Source organism: Miscanthus floridulus, chromosome 4, assembly GCF_019320115.1.
Source record: "Miscanthus floridulus cultivar M001 chromosome 4, ASM1932011v1, whole genome shotgun sequence".
NCBI classification, from domain to species: domain Eukaryota; kingdom Viridiplantae; phylum Streptophyta; class Magnoliopsida; order Poales; family Poaceae; genus Miscanthus; species Miscanthus floridulus.
This window is the reverse complement of record NC_089583.1, coordinates 81,337,471-81,362,219: the sequence shown is the minus strand read 5'-3', so window position 1 is coordinate 81,362,219 and position 24,749 is coordinate 81,337,471. Positions and strand designations below refer to the sequence as shown.

The following is a 24,749-nucleotide window of genomic DNA, read 5'->3' as shown; positions in this document are numbered from 1 at the left end:
CACTACATATGTCATTCAAAATCTTGACAAATAGAATGTTGAGTATGCTCCCACCATCAATCAGGAACCTCTTAAGGTCGACGTAGCAAATGGTGGGATATGTGACTAGAGGTTGTCACCTTATCTGAGTGGTTGAATTTGATTTTCCACATCATACTACCTCAAAAACTTGGGGGGAGGGGTCCGACTTAACCACAACATGAGATTGGATGCAATGATATGTCTCAGCTAGCAAGATATATGATTTCAGTGGTTGCATCAGATACTGGTAGAGTAATGTCTGATGATGTAATATGTGGGTTGAAGGACTAGGATATCTTTTCTAGAGAAAATTTATTGCCACTTATAAAATATTCAAGACAATTAATAAGCAGCCATATCTTGCTTTCTATGGGCTGGATTGCCTAAAACTACGCTTATTAGGCCTTCACAATCTTTTTGTTGTCATGTGAGTGCTTACTTATTATGTGATACCCCCACCTACCACTCTCCTTATATGTTCACCAATCATCCTTTGACCAACTCATTTCTCTCTCTCCCTTCCACCTCTCTACTCAGATCTAGGGAGACTGACTTCCAGGTGACCAAAGGCGAGCAACTAGTGGCGAGGTTAGAACACATCCTCCCTCCTCCTCCTCCTCCTCATCCACCACCACCCTCCCTCCCTCCCTTCCTTCCTTTCTTATCTAGAATTGGAGCATCTAGTGTTCAAGTTATGATTGGCATTAGGATTTAGATCTAGATTAACAGCGGCAACATAGATGGAAAGGAATAAGGGGCTAGGGTAGGGATTTTGAGGATAGATGTGTTCGGTGGTCAACATGGTGTTATTACTAAGTGGAGGCCATGAGACAAGACGGTGAGGGAACTATAAGCTAGGTGGTGGCGAATTACTAATAGATTGGGTTAATAGTTCAGGTGAGCAAGTAGATTTGTTTGTGGAGGATGGGTGGTGAGAGAGGCATGAGACATGGAAAGGAGGTGAGGTCCCATTAGCCATAGGCGATGGTAGTGGCTACGAGTGACATGGTTGATGGGGACAACAACTTTTTCATTTAGTTGTTTGAGTGTAACATCTGTACAGGCTTGCTTTTGCGTGTGTGACAACTAAAATGCCCCCTTGCATTCCATCTGTACATTTCTAGGCAATCGATAGCTTAGCGGTGGGTGTCGACTAACATCATTTGGAAGCATATAAGGTGTGACTTGACAAGGTAAAAAATTAGATAGAAGGGAAGAGAGCGATAAAGTTTTGTGGCATATGTGAGGGATTTCAGAACAAATCTACCTTTTTGTTAATAGACTAGTTATATTTCTCCTATGAAAATGCTAGCAACTCATTTATCCCTCCTTTTCCTACCTCCAGCGCACAGATCTTAGGAAACCAACGTGCTGCTGATTAGTGACAAGCAACTAACAAAGAGGTTATACCTCCTCCACCACCACCATCACCTCCTTTCTTCCTTAATTCCTTTGGGTTGAAGCTTGGTGATGTCGGGGTTATGGTTAGGGTTTGGATTTGGGACGGTACTAAAGTTGGAAAGGAAAAGGGGGTGATGCTTATAAGGATATATAGTTATGTGCGACAACCAACATGGTGTTGATGGCATCGCCAACTATGAGGCATGTTTGTGAGGGCACTGATAGTTGGGTAGTGTTGAACAACCAATGGAGATGGTCGGCGGTGGTGTGAGTAGGTAGTTCGGTTAGTGGAGGATGTAGTAGGGGCAAGCAGGTGGATCGATTTGTGGGGGATGGGTGGGGAAAAAGTGGGCGACATGGTACGGAGGTGAGGTATAGCCATCGGCCATGGGCAGTTATGGAGGCCAAGGTGATGTAATCAATGGGTACAATAGCCCTGTCATTTACTTGTTTTGGGATTGCAAGCTTGCTCATGTTGTGTGCCAACTAAAATAATCCCTTGAATTTTCAAAAAATGATCTCTTGGCCTTCCAATTGTACTTTTCTAGGCACTCATAGCTTAGTGTTGGGTTTTTAACTAGTGCCTATAAGCAACATCTAAGGTCTACCGTCACAATGTACGGGGTGGGAGAGAGGGGGAAGACATCACCAAACTTTTTGTGGAATGTGTGAGGAGTTTTGGAATATATCTATTTTTGTATTAATACACCTCTTATATTTCTCCTAGGAGAATGCTATGGAGTCCTCATTTTTTTAGAAGTATAGTTTGGTGAGGCTCTTATTCTCCGCCTTTTATGAGATTCTTCAATAAGGAAATATGGGTTGGGATTGGGGGGTGTGTATGCTCCATGAGGTTTCCCCAAATTCTCAAGCTTAGGTGGAAGGTGATGGCAACAAGTCGTGTAAGGCATAATGGCATCACAAGCCAGAATCTAGAGAGGAAGACAGAGTGGGACATAAGATAATAATCAAGATTTGGGTGAAAAATAAGACTTCAGGTTAGGAGAGCCAAGCTAATCAGTGTGAGACTAGTGGTGAAGCATAGGGAGGCAAGGCTCTAGAGAAAAAGAGCCAAAGGGGTTGGGGTCATTTGGGAGGGAAGATGGGTATGATTTCATATATATGGAGAGAATTTGAGCCATATGGCCTTTAGGTTCTGTGGCCGCACATTCGAAGTGTTTTGGCCCCCTAAGGGCAACTCCAAGAATCTAAATTTTAATCTCTATATCTATATTATTTGGAGAGACATTCAATGAATATTCTATTTATGTACCTCTCGTGTGTTCCAGCGAACTCTTCAATTTTTGTTCACTATACTCCAATAGTTTATTATAATTTTCCTTATATGTAAAAATTCATGAGAAAACAACCATGTATTTCATTTAAAAAAGCCATGTAGCCTCTCCAAAAGTGGAGAGTGGAAAAGATAGAGAGTAGTTTAGGGAGTCTATTGGAGTTTTTGTTTTGTTTTCTAAAGTCTTTGATTAAGAGTCATGGAGAGTGTCGCGAACTGATCCTAGCTCAGTTGGTTGGGTTACTTGTGGTGGAACCTACCCGTCCGGATTCAAGTCCTCGACTTGACATGGGTGCTCGTATTTTCTTGGATTTATTCCAGAATTTAACGGCCTTGTGCTTTCAGTGGCGGGCGACGTTCCCGGCGACAGCGAGGCGTCTATGGTGACTTCGTCAATCTTAAGATGTATCAGCACAGTCTTTCAGAGGTATTCATAGGGGTAGGGTTTACGTGCGTGTATTCATAGAGGTGAGTGTGTGTGCGTGTGTGTGAGTGTACTCGTGTAATTCGAAAAAAAGAGAGTCATGGAGAGAGTCTCCTAGAGATGCTGCGTGGGCAACACAGGTCCTTATTATACAGTTATACTACTATAATGTTCTATATATATGTTGTATTCTCTTTTTTTGGTGCTTTTAGTGTTAATTTCTCAGATTGACAATCACATTTGATATGTCTAAGTTGCGCTATTTGGAATGTCTGTGTTGCACACTGGTAGGCTGTCAAGTGAATCTTACATTCCCATTTTCTGTGTCGTTATTATGCAGTTTGCGATGGAGAAAGAAAACTCCAATCCCCCCATGGACCACCAGTCAAAGGAGGAAGCCGTCATCCGTGATGCTATGGCCCCGGATGTAGTGGAGGCGGTCGTCGGCGGGCTCCGCACACCGAAGTTCGTGGATGGATCCAAGCAAGAAGCCGCCGTCCGCGATGCTGCTTCTACCTCGGCGGATACAGTGGAGATAGGCACACAGAACAACGCAATGATCTTCTGGGACGAGGTAGACGAGGATGACTACTGGGTTCAGCAGGGGAGGATTTGGATGCTCCCCTGGATGTGGACGTGGCACAGGTCGTCAATCCTTGGCTAGACTTCCTCATGGCCACAGTCGCACCCGAAACGGCGGCACTCCTCCGCACCATTCATGCCAACACCAACATTTTCAACGTTGGCGCCCATGTTAACGCCAACAACCAGCTTGCTGCCCAGACAAGGACCGGAGCATCAGCGACGGCGAGGCCGAGTACTCCTGTCAAGTCAACTATCTTCGCCGGTAGTACGGAGGAAGAGGACGGCAATGAGTGGTACAAGTCCATCGCCCGTGACGCTCAAAGGCTGGAGCAGATGGAGGAGCCAGAAATCCAGGAGATGTCTTCCCCGCTGCGACTTCCCGGCAGGTCCGAGGCACAACCAAAGGAGGAACACTGCGGCCAGAACCGTCCCTCTGCCGGCGAAGACGGACGCGAGCTGACCCTGGAAGACTACTGCAAGATATGGGGTCTCCACCCGTCCGAGCTGGACCCAGACGAACCTGGCCCGTCGACGAAGAGGCAGAGCAGGGTGCCCCCTCTCGCGGACGACGAGGTCGCCAAGTTCGACTGCGGCATCTGCCTGGAGACGCTCCCCATCCTGGACCTCTTCCACGGCATGCAGTGCATGGCCACGTACATCGAGGGCAGGATCCGCGACGGCGGCGTGTCCATCCTGTGCCCCGACCCGGCGTGCAAGGAAGCTGCCGGAGAGGGCAACAACGGCGGCGTCCTGAACCCGGAGCACTGCAAGAAGTCCATCGACTTCTCCGCCTTCTGCAGCTGGGGTGACCGGCTCACCGAGAAGGCCATCCCGCAGGACCAGCGCGTCTACTGCCCGAACCCCAGGTGCGGGCTCATGCTTGAGAGGACCTTCGGCGCCAATAAGGCACCGTGCAAGGCGTCGTGCCCGGCGTGCAACCACCCCATGTGCACGACGTGCGGCTTGGGCTGGGTCATCGATGGCCGTGATGATGACCACCACGACTGTGACGAGGGGAAAGGGGCAGCGCTCGTCAAGGAGCTTGCCGCCCAGCGCCCCAGTTGTAAGATTGTGGTCGAGAAGATCATGGGGTGCGATACTATGCACTGCAGGTATATATATTGGACACTTCTCGCGTTTTATTTCCTGTCTCAGTTTCTTCTTGTGTTTAATCCTCACTCGGATCTCCTCTACTCCATCACGAACAGCTAGCTTTCCTTTTAGATACTATAGCGGTTTCTGAAGTTTTATGATATAGGCTTGTTTTGTTGCAATTTAACCCGTCACAATCCATTTATTGGGATGAATTATTGGAGCCACCACATTCTTTTTCGTGACCATACCTTGGCACGTTTTTCATTAAGTTGAAGCAGAGTTTGCTACAACCTTAGTTGGTCACGGTGATCCCACGATTACCGACACCAGCAACGGAGCCACCCCATTCTGTCCGATACATACGAATTAGAGTGGATTATATGGCAGTCAAACAAGGCCTATAGGTTTCAATGGAGCAGTCTTACTAGTAGTATATTTGTGCCTCTGTTATTACAAGATAGTAGAGAGGTTTCTGTAGTTCTACCATGTGGATTATCACATCATGTCACCTGACCACCGGTGCTTAATACTAGCAGCGCATTTTCGGATCAATATCTTATCCAATTTCAGTATTATATTTGTTGTTTTGGATTTGTATAGCTTCTCATACATGTTTCAACGTTAGGATGTTTTGATTCTTGTAGCTTATAGCTTCCTGTAAATGGTACAATGGTAGTAGTGCAACATTTGTCTAATTTTTTAACAGACACGCAAGAGAGCACTAATTAGAATTAATGTAGGAAGTTTAAGTACACTGCGTGTCATGCCGCGGCATGCACATGATGCTTAGAGCGAATTTGGTTAATTGTCATTTCAAAAATAAAAGAATTTGGTTAATTGTTTGAAACTATCAACCCGCTAGCAAAGTTGATTTTGCATATGTTTAACAGATAGTAGGATATTTTTAGGTACATGCATGCAAAAATATAATTGTCATTTTGTGTTCATAAAAAAGTAAAGATTGTGCCTAGAATTTAACACAAAATTTGCAGTATTTGCACTGGAAACAGCTCAGAATGATAACTTATCATGTTCTATTTGCTGTTTCATCTTCTTGTGTTTATTATTCAGCTCTCCTTTACTACTCCATATCACGTACAGCTTTGTTTTGGATTAAGAATTTGGTCAAGTCCTTCCTATCTAGTAGGGCGGCTTCTGAAATTTTACCATATGGATTTCAGGGGGAAAAAGATCACTTTATTCATGACAAGCCATACTATCTTCTACAGTATATTAATATTTATGCCTATGACAGACCTGTTCATATGATGTACCAGTTTTTGTACTTGGCACAATGGTAATGCTAATCTTAAACGTCTTGCACGCTGTTTCTGACGCCGTTGGCATGCAGGTGCGGATGTCTCTTCTGTTACTCATGCGAGCGCCCGATGCAACCGGGGCTGGACGAAGGAGCCGAGCTGTGCCAGTGCCGCCACAACGTCTATCGTCTCCGCGTCCCCCGCCCCCAGCCCGGCGGAGATCAGACAAACCTAAACCTCAACTAGAGCTGCGCCGGCCTACATCGAGTCGCCGGAGCCAAAGAGATGGAAGGGCAGCCGACGCGTGCACCAGAAGTCTGACGGATTTGTGGCGGCTTCGTCGTCGTTGTTGAACTTTAAAGTTGCTTCGTTCGTCCATGTCATGCTGTGGGCTTGCCGGACTAGCTAGGTAGCTAGCAAGCCTGAGTATCTGGTTGTTTAATTTCAGCATCTTTTGCAGTTCATTTGGTACTGTTATCTGTGTGTTTTCTGCCTTGCCTCATCGTGCGTGAGTGCTTGGAAGGCGACTTGGTTGATGTGTCAGGTGATGTGCCCATGAGAACAGTGGCTCATGCGACAGTATTTACATTTTGACAGTGGTACTTTGCTGGGTTTAAAGTTAAAACAGGGGTTCGTATCGGATATTTATACCTCTTATTAGTTTTCCCTATATGTTTTATTCGTATTTTTATTCTACCTCCTGATATTAGATACCATATACTGCTTCTTTTTTTTATTTGATAAACATATACCGCATTTCAGAAATTCAAAACAGGGGTCACGGATGCTATATATGGTTGTGCATGTAGAGTGATTTAAAATAGGAAAAAGTCCAGTCTTTCGGCTGGTCTAATCTATCCATTAATAAGGTTTGTCTTCTTTATTTCTCCATGTGCAAGTTGAGTTTAAAGTTCAAATTTTATACAGTGGTCCGAAAAATGTCCTAAATTATGTTAGAAAAATATATTATGAAATTTTCATTATTGTTTTTGTAGTGTTAATTTATTTTTAGATGCCTGGGGTATAAAAATTCATAATGTATAACACAATTTATGAAGTTCTTTATAGCCCTGCAAAATTGAACTTAAAAACTCAACTTATATTTGGAGAAACAAAAAAAACAATTTTATAGTGGGATAGAATGGACCAACTAAAAGATTTGGAGGAGTAAATTCAACACAAAATTGGTTTAAGGGTTTATCCAGACAATGTTCTCTAAGGGAGGAGTCTATTGGACTTTTTCCTTTAAATTAAAAGCAACAAGGGAGCGCTATAGGTGTTGTGCAAGGTGGCAGCATCATCATAACCGCTCACCCACTTTCTCTATTATATCAGGGCCAATATTACACTGACAGGAAAGAAACTTATCCTGTTGAAAACTACCACAAAGATCGAGCTCGGGGTATGTACTAAAATATACGGAGTGATACAAACTTTCCAGAGCACACCACACAAAGAGGTGATTTAATGGGTAAAACCTAACCATATAGGAGCCTAAAGCTCCAAAATATGAACTGGAGGCTCAAGGACTGAAGGACGTCAATTGGAATATTGCTCACACTCTTGAAACTTAGCTCCCCACAAAAACACTTACTAATCTCTCAAGGGTTAGCTCAAGGGGTTGGAGATGTGGAAGAAAAGCATAATGTAATATAATCCTTGTACCATGGTAGTTGAGCCTTTATGAGCTGAGGGGATGTTGTGGTATAAATAGCTCATCCCAACACTTACCAAATGCTCTGGCAAGCTGTCCGACAGTCCAATTGTAATGATCAAGCAGCCTTAAGACGGGTTAAATTGAGTCTCTAAACATTAAAAAACATTAAACTACTAACTTTTATTTCATTCCTTGGCAAGAACTAGCTTTGACACAGCTACAAAAGAGAAAACAAGTCCTTAGGGTTACCAAGCTAAGCCATGTCCTTAGCAAGAACACACTAGCAATAGTTCATAAGATGTTGTAAGAAACTAACCTAGCCAGGGCATCACAATAAGCAAAATAAAATCTAGCATAAGATCCACACAATATCTCAAACACACAAAAAGATAAGCAATGAAAGTAATGCTCGTGGACAGAAAGAGTTGGACAAGTGGCAACCGTATTTTGTTCATGGTGTTGAGCAATTGTTGCTGACCCCTAGTCCATGTTGGAGCACCCACTAAGGGTTGAACTCCCTCTAGTCACAAACGCTAAAGATCCACCCATTCTCCACTTTAGATTAGCGAGTCTCAAATCAAGCACACCTCTAGGAGCCTTCTAATAATCAACTCCTCCAGGAAAGTCACCTAGTCCTCCAACGTGATGTTTAGGAGCTAGCAAACTCCAAGAGTAACAAGTTTTGATCTTCAATTCGTCAACCTGCAAGCTAAGAGCAAAAGGATGTACACTATGATCATTCCTTAGCAATCTCATTGACTTGAAGTGCCCTCAACCCCTTCTCAAAGCCTCTCCATGTGTAAATCTTCAGGGGATTCAAGGGAGCTCCAAATGATCCAGAGAACACATATATACATGACATGGGTGAGATCCTAGACATTGGAAAAGTTTGCTGAGAAAGTCAACACCGGATGATTCGTCGTGGCCCATTGAGGGGCACCGGATCATTTGCTGACCTTGCTTTTCTTGTCTTTCCAGTGGCCACTGGTGGAGATTACCTAATATTCATCATTGGATGATACGTTGCAGCCACTAAGCTACGCATCGAATCGTACAATGCACATTAGTAAGCACGTCCAACTTGAAATAGTTGTTGCATAATACCACCACATATACGTAGAGCCCACTAAGGTGCCCTCGAATCATACTATGCACTCTAACAAGCACACCCAAGATGAACTCTTCACAACACAAAGACACTGGATCATTCGCCGGTCCACACAGGACCCTTCACCATATCATCTAGCAAGCAACATTGCCTAACACATAGTAAAACGTAATGCCACCATACAATATGATGGTCTTGATCAACTCATCCAGTGCACTACAACCTTCAAACTTGGATCCATTTGAAATCCTATTTCATCCAACTTGTTTGAAATACTTGACTTAAACTCTATATGTTCCAGGGGTGTTGATCTGGTGTTGGGATAGTAGTGTAGAATTCTAAGTGTCGCCAACACCAAATCTACACTTAAAGAGTATTGGGCCCTTAGCCTTCACGAATATCCTTGCACTATACGCTAAATCCAATCATCAAGGACCAAGAAAAGCAAGTAGCCTCAACATGACTAACTCTTTGTCAATAACCCTTCAAAACAAAGTTAGCAACATATCCTTGTGTTCACCAATCATCAAAACCTAAACTAGGAGCCTCAATGTATTCATCAGTCCCTACGTGCAAAGGAGCTACAAGCAAGTCATGTATCGAACAATTTGCTAGATTGTCGAAAATAAAAACCCAAACTAAGCAGAATTACTAGAAGCCTTGCTGGAAATCCTTCAAATGGTCTAGCACCTTGTTAGAATTACTTTGATCAAAATTTGCACTCATCTTGATAGTAAGGTGTATACTCTTCATATGTAAAAAATGTAAACCATATTTTAGATCTTTATGCTATTGTCCATTAAGCAATGTTTGGCTAGGACATTGTGGAATGGGATGGACCTGTCCCTAATTTTGGGATTGAATTGTCCCATTCTATGTTTGGTTGAGGGAATAGGTCCATTCTAGTTTTTTGTTTGGTTGGAGGCAGTCAGAGGGGTGGGATGTTGATGCAAGTTTTTTTTTACTGTTAGCAACCGTTATCAACAGGTAGGGGTGTAAATGGGTCAGATATGGATACCTATAGATACGAATATGTATAGCTACATTATTCCTCATATTCGAATTCGGTTACGAATAGTTCGGATAAGATATGCATGGATATCGAGATTCAAATATGGTATGTTCCATACGGATATTGAAGCCCTTCTATTGCTCGAGAAATATCTATACCATTTACATCCTTATCAACATGCCATAACTCTCGTCCTCCCTTTAATTACTTTTTTTCCCTTTTTTATTTTGAGTGTGCCTTATCTTCTTCACATGTCGCTCGCCTACCCACCCCTACCCCCCCCCACCCACACCTAACCCACACCTCGAGCCAATGGCCATTGCTAGTTGGGCCTTCCCAAGCCACTGGATTTGGGTCAAGATCAGGAGTGTAGGGAGATGGGAAATATGTTTTCTTTAAAAATTTATTTTTAACTAAAAACACCAAATCATTGTTCAAAAGTCTAGAGTACCAAAAAGATACACGTATCTAAGTAAGAAGACAACTATAGTAGGGTGCCAAGTCCGAAAGATATTATGTATCAGAAAGATATACATCTTCATAAAGACGATCATACAAGGATTTTAAAAGAAATGCAACCTAGAGCGGCACAATGATATGCTGTAAAAGAAGATGGCCATCTCTACTCTAAAAAGTGTGGAGCGCTTATGTTCACAATTCATGGGTGTGCCTTCTCACCGAGACCTAAGGGGAATATAAAAACATGGGGAAAACGAGTATAGCATGCATTATGTTCTTCCAAAAAATCAATTTGAACTAGAAATGACAGATTATGAGGCAAAAGTCTAGAATGCCAAAAAACACTAAGACAACAGCTATACTATATTGTCATGTCCTAGACCGTCACAAAGATATTACGTATAAGAAAGATATACATCTTCATAAAGACGATGATACAAGGATTCTAGAAGATATGCAACCCACAACGGCACAATGATATGCAATAAGAGAAGATGGCTCTCTACTCTAAAAAACATGGAGCGCTTACATTCACTTCATTGGCATGCCTCCTCCCCCCAACCCAAGGGAACAAAAAAAACATGCAAAAAAAACAAGTATAATATGCAATATGCTCTTCTTCCAAAAAAATCATTTTTTAACTAACAACATAAATTATGAGTCAAAAGTCTAGAATGCTAAAAGGATTTGTGTATTTAAGAAGACAGCTATACTAGAGTGTTGCAAAATATATCTAGAATGTCACAAAGATATATGGGATTTGCTATACTCCAAATTAAGATATCCTTCCGGCCATGAATGTTGACCGTTCTTTTCTAATCCAACGGAGCATGCGTCTTCTTCTTCCGCGAACTGATCTCCTGACGAACCGCCGCCGCCCACCGCCCCGCCGCGATGCGGTAGCGTCTCGCCGGAGCTCCACTACCGCGGACCCTACCGCGCCCGCGGTGGCCTCCTTCTTCTCCTCCCACCACCACCTTGGCCATCATCGCCCCCGCTCCGACCTGGCCCGGCCGCCTCCGTCGCCGCCAGAACCCTAATGTCATCCTCCTGTCGTCCCCACTGCCTGGCCGGCCCGCCTTCCCCGGGTAGCTCCTTTTTCTAAGGTCGCTGAAGATCTCTGAAAGTCGACCGCCGCGGCCTATCCACGTCACACCGGAGAGATGGAAGACACGCGTAGAAAGGAGGAAGACGCGCAGGGAGGAAGGCGCGTGGGAGCAGGTAGCCTGAAATCGTGATCGATTTCAGGCACATGAAGTATAGGATTTGTGGAAATATATGCATCTTTGGTAAAGATGATCATACAGGGACTTTAAAAAGCACAACGATATGCAATGCGACAAGATGGCCAAGGTTAGAAATATAGGCATCACAATCAACTAAACAAATGGCCCGTAAGCCCATTGCAGTCCATTTCCTTCGTGTCTAAGGAAAGAAAAAAAAATTGACGAAGAAACAACTGTCGACGACTTGCACAAAGGAGTCCACTACCTTTTCGGCGATCTACCTCGCATTCCCCCTCCTCACCCCCCACGGCTCCACGCACCCCCATCCCATGGCGAACGCAGCGGCCGCGCCCGCGTGCGCCGCCTCCGACGACACGTACCTGCAGGAGCTCATCCGCAGCTCCGTGCCGGGCCCGTCGTCATCGCGCGCGCGTGTGGCGCCGCTGACCGATGACGAGATCGGCTGGTTCTGCTGCGGCATCTGCACGGAGAGGCGGCTGGTGCTCGATCGGTTCCGCGCCGGCGCGCGCTGCGCGCACGACTTCTGCATCGAGTGCGTCGTCCGGTACATCGAGGGCCGCGTCGCGGACGGCGCGGTGCCCGTGCCCTGCCCGGCGCCCGAGTGCCGCGACGGCGTCATGCACCCCGAGGCGTGCAAAAAGCTGGTGGACATCGACGTCTTCGACGCGTGGTGCGTCGCGCTCTGCGAGCGCGCCGTGGGGCCCGCCCGCGCGCGGTGCCCCTACAGGGACTGCGGCGAGCTGGTAGCACTGGAGGCCGCTGACGGCGTGGTGTCCGAGGTGGAGTGCCCCACGTGCTCCCGCGCGTTCTGCCTGCAGTGCGAGGAGCCGTGGGACGAGCGCCACGGAGGCGGTGGCGGCGACGGCCGAGAAGGGTGCGTGCTGGCCGGGCTCGCCGTCGGGAACAAGTGGACGCGCTGCCCGAGCTGCCGCGCCATGATCGACAAGATCGACGGGTGCAGGCGCATGCTGTGCAGGTAATTATCCGATTTACGTACGTACTGCGCATTCTTCTCTTCAATCTGTCTTCCACCTGTCAGTCTTTCTTTCTTGGGGATCATCAAAATACGAGTCGAATTTTACTGCAAAGTATTCAATCTACGAAATCGGTAATACTAGGAGGCATTCAGGTACGAACTGTGCAGGCATCTGAAACTCTTCAGTTGGCTGGCCTTCAGTGATGTTGACTTGACCGATGATTGAACCTTTGAAGAAACTGATCAGCATTTACTACCTTTGTGGAGTGGAGATCGATCGCGACAACTGCCTAACATCCGTCTGATGACTGCTTTTGAGATGTGCAGGTGTGGCACTAGCTTCTGCTACGTCTGCGGCTCCCCTGTATCAGAGAAAGGTTGCAGGTGCTTTTTCGCGCAAGAGGACCCTGCTCTTACTCTGCAGAATGCAGGATTTGAATGCAAGTCAGGCGTGTCGATCGACAAATGTTGAATCGATGGAGGTTAGTTATCCATTGCATATGATGATTCTTCTTGGTAGGGAGAGCAAGACTGCAGATTTGCAGCAATAGATGTCTGAAACAGGTTTCAGAACTATAGTACTAGGAGTATTGAGGATAGCATGTGTGTGACATGTTCTGTGAATTGTCTTTGCTCTTCAGTGACAATGCCACCGCACATTTTTCATTTGAATGCTATTGCTATGCATGCATCAGTCAAATGTCAGCATTTTTATGTTCAAAAAAATGCCTGCATTTTGTGGGGCAGGACGCGCATGTTCTTGACAGTGTCCACAGTTCGTGATTAACAGATGAAGGGAGCAAAGTGCCATGGACCGATCTAGAGGTCCTACTATTTCAATTCCAGATTGACCTAGTCTGAGGTCTTGTTTGGATGCACATGTATTCGTCTTAATCCACATGTGTTGAAGTGGATTGGAGTGGAATTAAACTAAATTACATTTCATTCCACTCCAACATATGTAGATTGAGGTGGATACACGTGCATTCAAACGAGGCCTGACAGTGTTGGCTATGTTAAGCAAGCTTGTTTTGGTCATCGATCATGACAGACCAAGTTCTCAGCGCCCACGCCGGGCCCAGTTTTGACAAGCGTAGCAATAGAGTTCGTTGCTCGTCGACAGCACTGCCACATGCATATGAAAGCTTTAAAAAAGAGGAAACAAGATCCGATATCTATTGGACACACTAACGCGTACGTACAGAGTTTTGACTCATCGTGCATGCGGCAGTTCGATTGAGCAGAAAGGAGAGATGCCTTTGGTTGGCAAAACTTCCAGACTGCCAGATTTTAAGTAGTCTCTAAATTCCTGATTGGTTGTATCCATGTCAGGTCATCCATCCTCGCCATTTCTCTGCGCGGATGGCGATGGCAACGGTCGCCTGCACCGAGCCATCGAGTCTGCTACTTTCATGTATAAGTCTTTTTTTTAGAAAATGTATAAATATATATTTTTGTTTAGAAACTCTCTTTGGATGCCGCTAGCCATGGAGGGAAGACAACCTAGACGAGACGACGGGCCATGCCTGATGCGGTGATGCCCGGCCGGCTCGCCGATGAGGAGGACGAAGGCGTAGACACCACAGTGCTGTTTCGCGTGATAGCTGGGCCCCCGCGCTAAAGGATCCAGCCCACGCGGCGTGGCGTCATTGCGAGATTGCGGCTTGTGGCGTTGTGGGGAGGGGAACGAGCGACGAACTCGAAATTTAGTACCAAACCGGCCAGCGAGCCGTGAAATAATATTTTTCTATCACAATATTTTAGTATAAGTATCAGTATAAATTAAATTTTAGCATAAACGAACATGACAGTAAACACCAGATTATAAGCTAATTTATAATGACAGCCGAACACACTCAAGCGACGCCAAAGTGACGGTTGGGCCCGCGGACGCACGGTTGATGGTGTGGCCCGGATTCCAGCCCTGACGAAGAAGTCTGAGGGCCACGTGTATGGGCCAAGACGAGGCTTTGAGCCCACGTTTAGTTAAGGCCCGTGCCGTCCGGCTCAGGCGTTGTCGGCATTGGGCATTGGCATTGACTGAGGCCGGACCGCCGGAGCCATGCAAATGCGGACTCCTCACACCCCCAGCGCCCTAGCCAGCCTCAGCCTCTGCTTATTCGGTGCTCGCCGGTGGCTGACCACGCTCGTCGAGTCGTCGACGACGAACACGGACCAGCGGGTGAGACGCGACGGTAAACCCGTACCATGCACTGTCGTCGTCTCGTCGCAGCAGCGAGTAGATGAGCACGTAAGAACGTACCTACGTATATATCTTCTTGTCGGGCCGCAACCGTACGTGAGAAGAAAAAAATCGAATTTCCCGTCGACCCATGCTTACGTCGCATCGTCGATCGTCTAGGCTTAATTATAGGCTTCATGCATGAGTCGTGCTGCAGCCCGCCCACAGCTAGGCTACATCGAGTATGGCTCCGTTAGCTACTAATAATTAGCTAGCTATAATAGCTTATAGTTAATATTAGCTATCTAATTATTAGCTATACTATCAGAGGTTTGATCTAACTAGTGAGATAGAGTAGTTGTTAGTTGAGTATGGAGTATTAGCTAACAATTAGCTAGACCTCTCTAAAGGAGCTAATTGTTAACAGCTAACTTTTAGCTACTTAGATCAAACGTGGCCTATATGTATGTAACTGGTTGCTTGCATTAACAATTTTAGTCTGTATTAGATCTTACATAGCATAACTTAAGTCAGCGTAGGTAAACGACTAAACATATCCTATGTCCTGGCGTTTGGTACGTTATTCTACACAGGTAATTAAGCCACACTTCATAAAATTGATTTAGATGTTTACATTTTGTTGCATGTATTCACCTTCATGTTTTAGTTAAGGTAACATGTTTGTAGTAGATGCTGGTATGAAGGATGACAATATTTCATTTTGTACGCATCAGCTTGAAAAAAAACTGTCTAATATGACCAAATCAAGTGTCCTAGTAGCTAATATAGTATTAGATCCGTTTCGAACGTCGTCGTACAGGCCTGCATAAGAGTTTATATAAACAATCAAATATGAATAAACTCCACTGCACAAGCCTTGATACAAGCTAACATGGCAATCGATCAAAGCTTGCATGATGTCGATTGACCAGATATGCACGACACCAATGCAAGCTTGTCTATAGGCGGTACGTGGCCTCGGGTCTGAGGCGCTGACGAGCGTTAATTAACCATCCGTCGTCGGTCGACCTCCAGGAAATCGCAACAAATTTGCTGCCCCAATCAAGCACGTCAGATACTAGGAAACATAATAACAAGCCAGTAGCTACTAGTACAAGTCCTACCGTACCACCAACACATAGTACCACGATTTTCAGCCAAAAGTCAGCCTGTTCGGTTGGCTGGTTCGTGAAGAAGTACTGCTGGCTGGTTTGTGTGAGAGAAAAATACCGTTCCGACTGAAAATTTACGATCGTTTACGAAAGCCACAGCCAAACGAAGAGGCTCAGTATCAATACATGGCCATTGGCAACAGAGAAATATACGTGGTGATCGAAGAGGGAAAAGAAAATGTTGCCGAAAGACAAACCGGGCCTCCCATTTGCAATGCAAATGACACAATACAGCAGTTAGCTGGACACCAGGATTTTATACGCATCAATACAGTGCCGATGAAACAGTGCATATATAGCAAGTGGGTCCTTGACTACGTACATGTGGGACGAGCCGGAAAGTGATAAGCTGCAGTGGGCGGATGCAGTGTACTTAAGGGATTGGGTTAGTTGACGAGAACATTAAGAAAACCTCCAATCCAATGGCCATGCCAGTTATTCGATGGGTCTATATTTAGTTTATATGTGTATAGTACGCATTCGGCATTGTTACACTAAGGCCTTGTTTCACGTATGTTGAAATGGAATTAAACTAAGTTCTATTCCAATTCACTCCAAAACATATGAATTGAGGTGGATACACATGCATCTAAACAAGGCCTAAGTGTGTTGTCTAGGTAATCAAATCCCGGATAATCTCGAAGCAAATCTAATGGAGATTGATCGGTACACGACAAACCCGGTGATTTTAGCAAACCGGTCTTCCAAACCTGCTGGTCACGAACGTACACCATGGCATATCAGGGGCGGATGCACAGGGGGACTGCCGGGGCTGCATCCCACCTCGCGGGCCTAATTCTAAGGGAGCAACTCTTCATTTCATCATGTGTTTGTTCGATGAATGGCAATGTCTAGCTTCTAATAATTGCATTGCGGTATGCAATATTTGATATCTTTGAAAAAGCTTACGAATATTATTAAGCCTGAATGGAAAAATCAAATCAAATAATCTATTTCTGGATAAAGCCTTCTAGTAAAGAATCATAGCCATGCAATTAAGTTTTTTAGCAAGATTTTTAGCCTCCCAAAGGGTGTATGTCTAGTAAAATTTCTAACCTTCTATAATTTAGAGCGTATTCGGATGACGCCTCCGCACGCCACGCCGAAAGTGCAACGCTGAAAACGTTCGCAGCACTTCGGCAAGTTTGGACGGCAAAAATGAACTAGATGACCACGGCGACGCCGTAGCATGCGGCAACTGTGGCAGCGAAGCAAACGCTTGCCCAAACTGTGACGTGGCGCGGTCACCATCCAAACGCGCCTTTAGCCCTCCTCCTAGCCCATTTCTAGATCCGCCACTGGCTGATATATAAATATATAAATCTGCTCTGTTAAGAGAGGAGGGAGGACCGAGGAGGCCCCCCCATTTTGGAATACGAGGATCACGTACAACTACTCTCTGCAGGAAATACTACAACTGTTTTACATTGAAATTCCTGCAAAACAAATCCTACCCCATATATACACAGATTACTGCGGAGTCCAAACGGGCTTTAATACCTCACAAGACCCATTTTTATTTGCAAAACGGTTATGCTCAATGCTCATGGAACGCTGACCCCCAACGAATCTTTCCCCCGATCCAGCACACTCGTTCCAAAAAGAAAGGAAAATCTGCAAACTTTGGACAAATTGCTTCCGGCGATTATTTCGCAATCGCAGCTGGATGCATTGCATGGCACCCGATATGCTCGCTAGCAGAGCGTAGAGCCGGGGGTCCATGTCCATCATCGTTCGTGGAAGGAATAATACTAGCTTGTTTTGTTTGTAACCTGGCAAAAAGTGGCCTGCCGTACCCCATTGCCCTTTGTTTGATGATATCTGAGGGGGAGAGGGGAGGCTGAGTTCATTGAACCTAAGGGCCAGTGGGATCCATCGTCCGTGGCAATCAAGTGATGACTGATGAGCCAACCGAAGGGTCCTTTTCTGCGCGCGCCCAAGTGCTCGATGGCCACATGGACCACATTGCGCGCGACGGCCACGGCCCTGTGCTCCAGGCCGCGACGTTTTGTCTCTCGTACTCGTCTCACCAGCCTCATCCATCCATCACGCACAGGTACTACTCTCATGTCTCAATGTGAAAATGATCTAGTAGATAAGATTAAGATGAGGATCGACCAAAATATCCAAGCCCCAGTGGACGTTGTTCCAATCAATCCCTTGGGGTGGACTGATTTTCTGTCAAGGTTTTGCTTCTGAACTTTTAAGGCTAGATACAATTCTGAGGTAGCTGCGGTTTGCACTATGACAAGATTAGGGGAGTGTTCGGCTGGCTGTAAAGCCGTTGGTGCTGATTTGTATGATTAATTTTTTAAGAGAGAATGTTGGGTGGGCAGATGAGGCACTAGGGAGGCATCAAGTCGGTCACGGTCTCACGGATAGTGGGAGAACCGGTGTGACCGCGGCGAAGACGCTGGTGTGGAGTAAGACAGGATCGTACGCTCCTCAATCACTTCAGCAGTCGGGCCTTAGGATCTATGTCGTTCTACCATGAGCTGTGAAAAATGTGTTGTGAGTTATGTGATATGAAAAGGTTATAAGATGTTTGGTTGAACAACTATAAAATTCACATCTTATCTATCTTTCTTGAAACAACTATTTAATGTCACTTTATTTTTCACTCATTTAGAAAAGCTGAAAGATGAGAGCCAAAAGTAAGATATAAGGTGCTGCGAAAATTATACTACATAAAACAGTTCTAGCTCTATCCATTTAGTTGGCGTTCTGCTTTTTGGCAACAGAAGCATACACTGTCTTAATCCTCCGCAATATCAAAACATATATCGCACAAGAAATCCATCCAGTTTTCTTTTGACACGCCCTGGATTTGTTAACAACTTAAACATTATTCACCACATTAATAGAGGTGATGAAATGGATGGCGGAAAAACAGTGACACCAATCATAATTTAAAACACACACACACACAAAACAATGAACAAGACTAGCTTAGAGGTTATTTACATGGTCTCTTATTAGCTCAGCGTTAAAATTATATACGAGTTGGAAAGTTGAGCAAGAGGTATAGTCGTATAGACTTCACGCAAATTACTGCCCTCCATGGTCCGAGGTTTGGAGTCGAACTTTCCGAAAACCCACTTGGGATGGTGGCCAGAGAAAGGTCGGACTTTTTTTTTTTGTTGCCGAGAAAGGTCGGACTTCCTTAAACCACAATGCAACTAAAATGAGTAGGCTCTGTCACTGACGCCATGGCAATAATTCCTTGATGACCACAGCTGACAGCACAAGCAACAGCCAGAGGCCCAAGTTGGCCAATTTGCTCCCTAGTTTTCCATTCAAATACTGACAATAAATCAGGGGTAAAGCAGACTCTCCCTGGAGCCTTAATTCTTGCAGTCGCATTAATATTGACACTTGCTCAAAAGAACATCACTAGGCATGTAAGGTAAAAAAGATATGTTAACAGCTACTCAATTCAATTCAAGAGCTTGTTTTTGGTCTAAAAGGTTTTCAAGAATTCGGCTTTGTTTATGGCTGCTGTATACCTCAGTGCCAACGTTGAAAAGCAAAACCAGGCACCAAATCCAGTGTGGCAGTTCACCACCTTCCCCAGCTTGGGGTCACAATCCACAAGATAAAACTATCTGTTCCAGTATCCGTCTGCAGCATAAAAATGTCTTGAGCATAAAATTATAGCACAGAACCCGCCCAGGTTCAGCTAATGGCTTGATGTTGACCACTGGCCCTTAAACAACACAACCCCAGCCCAGCCGGAATCTAACGCAAACTTAATTAATTTATTCCCAGCAAACAGCCGAGTGAGACAAACAAGCCAAGCCTGCACATCAGCAATCAGCAAGCTAGATTATATATACATACATAACATCAGCACACCAGTCATCCAGATCTTTCTCGATTTCTGGGGCCACAGATCGTCAGACTTGGCCGGCACCTACCATTTCCCGAAAAGAAATGTTGCGTAGAAAGCGAAATCGAGTGCTTCCAGACAAAGAATTGCAATATATAAGCACACCATATATATATATGCATACATAACATGCAGTACGCACACTACAGTCCAGCAGGCATAGGCAAGGTAAATTATTGAAGCAGTCTCAAACTCGCTTCCAATCATAGATGCACCATGCAGCAACATACTATAAACATTGTCATAGCTAGAGTTCAACTGGCAAAAGCATATATATGTAATCTACCATATATAACTACCGCGAGAAAATGTAGCGGATACAACTGCCCCTCCTGCATCACCACAGGTAGGAGACCTGCCATGAAAACAAAACGAATATGAGACGCTCCATTCACGGCAGAAGTGATCTTCTACAAGAGATGTGTGTAGGGAAAACAAAATGAACAAAACAGCCAGTACGGATGCCTTACATTTTTCGCTGTTAACACACCACACTGATAATAACCATAGCTTCTCAATAAGCACCAGCTGCCATGAGCAGCTCATCAAGGCTCCAGATATCCCCATTGCTTGCCCCATCCTGTGGAATATCAGTTTGCAGAAGGCTATCCATTGATGCATCTGATGAGCTGCTCTCAACATAAGGCAATGGCTGATAGTTCATCTCAGGATCAAAACCAGCCATGACTTGTGCGAGACTGGGCGCGCCATTTCCCTGAAGCATGGCTACACCATAGTTGTTCCTCATTCTCTTTGACACTCCACCTTGCATGTAAGATGCTGGTATAACATTATTGGGAGCAAAGACTGAGGTGTAGTCTGAGGTCATGGTGTCATCGTCCCACTCAAAGTCAGAAGAGCCATAGGAGTTGCTGCTCTGGTCAGAGAGCATGTTCGTCGCAGACCTCTTACTGGGCACCAGAGGATTCACTGAAGGGAGGAAACTGGCACCCTCAGCTGGCTTCACAGGAACCTTATTGTCATTGAATGCAAACATTGCGAACAAATCATTGTTGTCATTGTTCAGGTTATTGAAAACCTCATCAGCATATGCCTTTGGGGGTGGAGCAAGCTTTGTTGCACTCGCAGCAGTTGGCTTTGTGGTTGACTTCTGAGTACCTGACACTTCATCAGGAAAATTGACCTTCGCTTTCTTTCCACGGATCTTGCGAGCTTCAGCATCATATGCCCTAGCTGCCTCCTCAGCAGTGTTGTAAGTTCCAAGCCAAACACGGACACCCTTGCTAGGGTCTCTGATTTCAGCTGCCCATTTGCCCCAAGGGCGCTGGCGGATTCCCCTGTACTGATTCTTCCGGTTGCGCTTTACCGAGTTAGCAGTAGGTCTATCTCCTTGAACATCCTTTGGAGTCATCACACCATCTATAATAAAGGCTGTCTATCAGTCCATCTCAACAAAACATATGGAATAGACATGTAAAGAAGTGAATATATACTTGTATGAGCAGATAATAACACATACAGAAGAACTACAATAGCTAGTTAGCCACAGATAGTAAAAATACAATCAATATTGGTATAAGGATAAATTATTATCGAAAGGCATGGTAATCTAGTACGCAATATTGTTATTGAATTATCCCAGCATCTAAAAAAGATCCCCCACTCCAATAGATGATGAATCTACGTATTATAATAGATTGATTTATATGTTAGTCATGGTTTCCCGTTTTATGTCCCAGATTCACGAAATTACATCTTCAGATAAAAAGCAGGTGACCAGGAGATGGACACCATCCACATCTACCATGAATTGTTTGTAATCAACAAATAAGTACTCTACTTGTAGGTAGCTTGTTCGGGTAGCTGAATTGGAGAATAGTTAGCAAACAACAAAGAGGTTGAAGCATAAATAATGTCCTTTTCTCAGACAAATGAAGAGTAGAAGCAATCTCTGGTACACAAATTGCCCATGAGCATATGCTGCCAATAAAACAGCTTGTTGCACTACAAGAAGAACATATAGTAATTTTCAAGATCTATTGCAATCAGTGACCTTTGAAGATCCATCGAGATCTTCAATTAACACAGATTAGAATACCCTTTTTTAACTAATTAACTTCAGAATCATGAACATGTAAATTAGAAATTAGAAGCAATTAAATTCTTGTCTTGGCACCCCCCCCCCCCCCCCCCTCCCAAAAAAAAAAAAAAATAGCATAACCTGGATTTAAACAATAAAATTGACAGATAAAGAAGTTCAGAACTAAAGCTAACCATCTGGAAGGAGATAACAGTTAACAAGGAAAAATTCCAGAAATTATTCTGAAATTAACTAAACATCAGTCTGAGTAAGACGCCCAATCTGAATACAACTAAACTCAACATACCCTAACAAGACATGTACTTATTTTCATAATTGTTCAATAGATCATTTATGTTAATCGTAAAATCATAAAAAATAATCAACAAATCTGCTTTGCTTAAATCTGGAGTTAGCACAATGATATAGACAACACAGAGCAAAGCACATGGACTACCTTAAGAACTAGTAGTAAATAATTCCTCCATTTGTAGCATAATATGTTACTCCAGACAGAGCAGCTAGCGGATTGCATACGAAGTACCAAGGCAGCCATCAGTTCCCACTGAAAGCCTGAACAGCCTTGCCCACTCCATGGCTAAGGGCTAAGGCTAACCAAAAGAATGGAAGATAAAATTTTCGTCTTGCACCTAGAAGCCCTGTTTGGCAGCACCCGCAGCTCCATGGAACCCCGATTCTCTCCTCATCATCCAAAGGAGATTCGAGAAACAGCGCCGCAAAAGAGGTCATCTTTCTTTCGCCCGTCTAAGCACTTAAGCAGTGTGCGTGCCATATATAACGAGAGAAAAAAAAAAGTAGCGACTTTAATGCGGTGTTCAGTGCTCACCAACTGCAGGGCGCGGCGCCTTAGCCGCGGCGGCGAAGGCAAACCTCGCCGGCTCCGGCGGAGGAAGCTCCTGGACCTCGTCGTCGCCGCCTTCGCCGGCGCTGTCCACGTCATCCTCGCTGAGGCCGCGCTCGAACTTGCGGAAGTCGGCCTCAAAGTCGTCGTCCTCCTCCTGGGGCGCTCCCTTCATGCCGGGCCCTAGCCACAGCAGGTCCGCCGTCACATGCCGCTGCTGTTTCTTCTTGGCGGCCGCCGCCGCCACCCCGGGCGGCGGGATGAAACCCGAGAGGATGGCGCCGCCGCACATCGCCGCAGCGGGGTGGTGGTGGATGGATTATTGGTGTGGAGGACCGGGGGAGTGGAGGGCACGAGCGGCACAGTGACGAGCTGGGAGAAAAGGAGGCCAGGCAAGATCTTTGTGGTTGCGGCTCGGCTTTGGCAGCCCCTCTGGCTCTCGGTGAGCGAAGGAGTGGGGGTGGGAGGCGGAGTTGGGGGGATGGTAGCTGGCCACGCTACTTATAATCGGGGAAACGACGCTGACGCACTACTGGACAGCGACACCAAAGGAGACAGCTGCGGTGGGGCCCGCGCCCCTCGCCTCCCCTAGTCCCCTGCCGGCTCGCGTGTGCTTGCTCTCGCTTCGGCGCATTCTTCTTCTTTCTTTACCCACCCTGGTAAATAGTACTTAATTTTACCTCCAACGATGCTTCCTTCCTCTTTTACCGAAGCAAAAGGTCATTACATACTAAATAAATTAGGTGTTTATTTCTCCTACAACTAAAAAGAACAAAACGTGTATATTTTTTTGGTACGACATTTGTTTTAGTTCGTCCGTCTATCCACGCCTGCAATCCCGTCTTCCTTCTAGGAAAGAAACGTCGCTGCAAGGAAACAAAACCCACTCCTGTGATTCTGGCCGCCCTGCGCCTGTGCCCACCTGCAGCAGGCCACGCCGCCGCCGCCGTTGCCCGCCACAAGCATGCATCCCCAGATGCGACACCAAAGCCTCCGCCAATGGACGCGTCGAGGAGGCCATGGATTCCTCTCCAGCTCGGAACCAACCGCCTCTTGCTGTTTCTCCGCCGGACGTGGTGAACCGCCGCGCCGGCACCCGCAGCCTCGCCGTCCGCCACTATGGGCGTGCATGGACTGCCACGTCCACAGCCGCCAAGCCCCACCCCGACCGCGCCCCGCCCCCAAGCCGTCGTTCATCCAGCAGGGCTCTGTCCTAGCGTGGATCTGCTCACTGGCACCTTGATCTGAGATGCCTTCTCTTGTTGATCCCTCCACTGAACCTCCTCCAAAGGTATTATTTTCATCCCTCCTTCATTTGATGGAATCTCCTGGTGTCGACAGAATATCGTCGACAGTCCTCCGAGGGGTATCCTATGAAGGTAGATTGATCGGTAGAGGAGCGTGAGATAAAAAACAAGAAGGCAACAGAGACACACGAGTTAGATAGGTTTAGGCCGTCAGTATGACGTAATACCCTACTCCTGTGGTCTGTTGGTTTGTATTAGCTATCGTATGATATTGCATAAGTTTGGAGGGGGTCCATGCCCGCCTTATATAGTCCGGGGAGCAGGGTTACAAGTCGGTTAGATCTGAGAGATAACCGAAAAGTAATAACTGATTACAGGAATCTTAAGATCATACATATCCTAACAGATCTCGTAGTATCTTCAGGATATCTTCTCGATGTCTTACGGGAGGCGCCGAGCAGAGTCGTGCCCCGTAAGGCTTCGTCTTGTGGGCTGGGCCACCCCTAGGGGCGCAATCCATGTGGTCTACCGTGGGTATCTGGGGCCATACACCCCACAGCTAGTCCTCGAGTGCCTTGTACTCGTTGTGCAACGCCGTCTTGAGCTCGTCCAAGCAGGTGCGAATAAAGCCGAGCAGTCAAACTCATGGTCCAACCACCGTGATGAGTTGCCGAGCAGCGTGAACCGTCGCTGAGCAGCGTGACCTATCGCCGAGCAGTGTGGCCCAAGTACGGCTTGCCATAAGGGTGTAAGGAGCTCAAGTTTAGAATCGAAAATTTCTTCGCAGTGGACCAAGTGTGCCCACTTAGAGTCCGACC

General features: G+C 45.7%; 3 protein-coding genes across 4 annotated transcripts; 2 read left to right on the top strand and 1 right to left on the bottom strand.

The window, feature by feature from the left end:
- Positions 1-3,812: 3,812 nt before the first annotated feature.
- Positions 3,813-6,325, top strand: LOC136548704 (uncharacterized). Its single transcript, XM_066540137.1, has 2 exons — positions 3,813-4,837; positions 6,172-6,325. The coding sequence occupies exons 1-2, from the start codon at positions 3,813-3,815 to the stop codon at positions 6,323-6,325; spliced, it is 1,179 nt and encodes a 392-aa protein (XP_066396234.1).
- A 5,492-nt stretch (positions 6,326-11,817) lies between these two features.
- LOC136551842 (uncharacterized) lies at positions 11,818-13,378 on the top strand. Of its 2 annotated transcripts, none has more exons than XM_066543386.1 (2): positions 11,818-12,538; positions 12,866-13,378. In XM_066543386.1, the coding sequence occupies exons 1-2, from the start codon at positions 11,871-11,873 to the stop codon at positions 13,008-13,010; spliced, it is 813 nt and encodes a 270-aa protein (XP_066399483.1). In that variant the 5' UTR covers positions 11,818-11,870; the 3' UTR covers positions 13,011-13,378. The 2 variants fall into 2 exon arrangements, with proteins under 2 accessions (XP_066399483.1, XP_066399484.1); XM_066543387.1 differs by having other exon boundaries at positions 12,858-13,378.
- A 6,475-nt stretch (positions 13,379-19,853) lies between these two features.
- LOC136549876 (ethylene-responsive transcription factor 1-like) lies at positions 19,854-23,153 on the bottom strand. The gene is made up of 3 exons (XM_066541299.1): positions 22,670-23,153; positions 20,252-21,161; positions 19,854-20,136 (listed from the first exon to the last, which is right to left on the bottom strand). The coding sequence occupies exons 1-2, from the start codon at positions 22,974-22,976 to the stop codon at positions 20,296-20,298; spliced, it is 1,173 nt and encodes a 390-aa protein (XP_066397396.1). The 5' UTR covers positions 22,977-23,153; the 3' UTR covers positions 19,854-20,136; positions 20,252-20,295.
- Positions 23,154-24,749: the final 1,596 nt, after the last annotated feature.

Coding starts and splice junctions, on each gene's coding strand:
- LOC136548704 (XM_066540137.1), top strand. CDS start 3,813: ATGGCCACAGTCGCACCCGAAACGGCGGCACTCCTCCGCACCATTCAT. Junction 4,838..6,171: donor TGCGATACTATGCACTGCAG/GTATATATATTG, acceptor GTTGGCATGCAG/GTGCGGATGTCTCTTCTGTT.
- LOC136551842 (XM_066543387.1), top strand. CDS start 11,871: ATGGCGAACGCAGCGGCCGCGCCCGCGTGCGCCGCCTCCGACGACACG. Junction 12,539..12,857: donor TGCAGGCGCATGCTGTGCAG/GTAATTATCCGA, acceptor ACTGCTTTTGAG/ATGTGCAGGTGTGGCACTAG.
- LOC136549876 (XM_066541299.1), bottom strand. CDS start 22,976: ATGTGCGGCGGCGCCATCCTCTCGGGTTTCATCCCGCCGCCCGGGGTG. Junction 21,162..22,669: donor GGCGCCGCGCCCTGCAGTTG/GTGAGCACTGAA, acceptor CCTTTATTATAG/ATGGTGTGATGACTCCAAAG.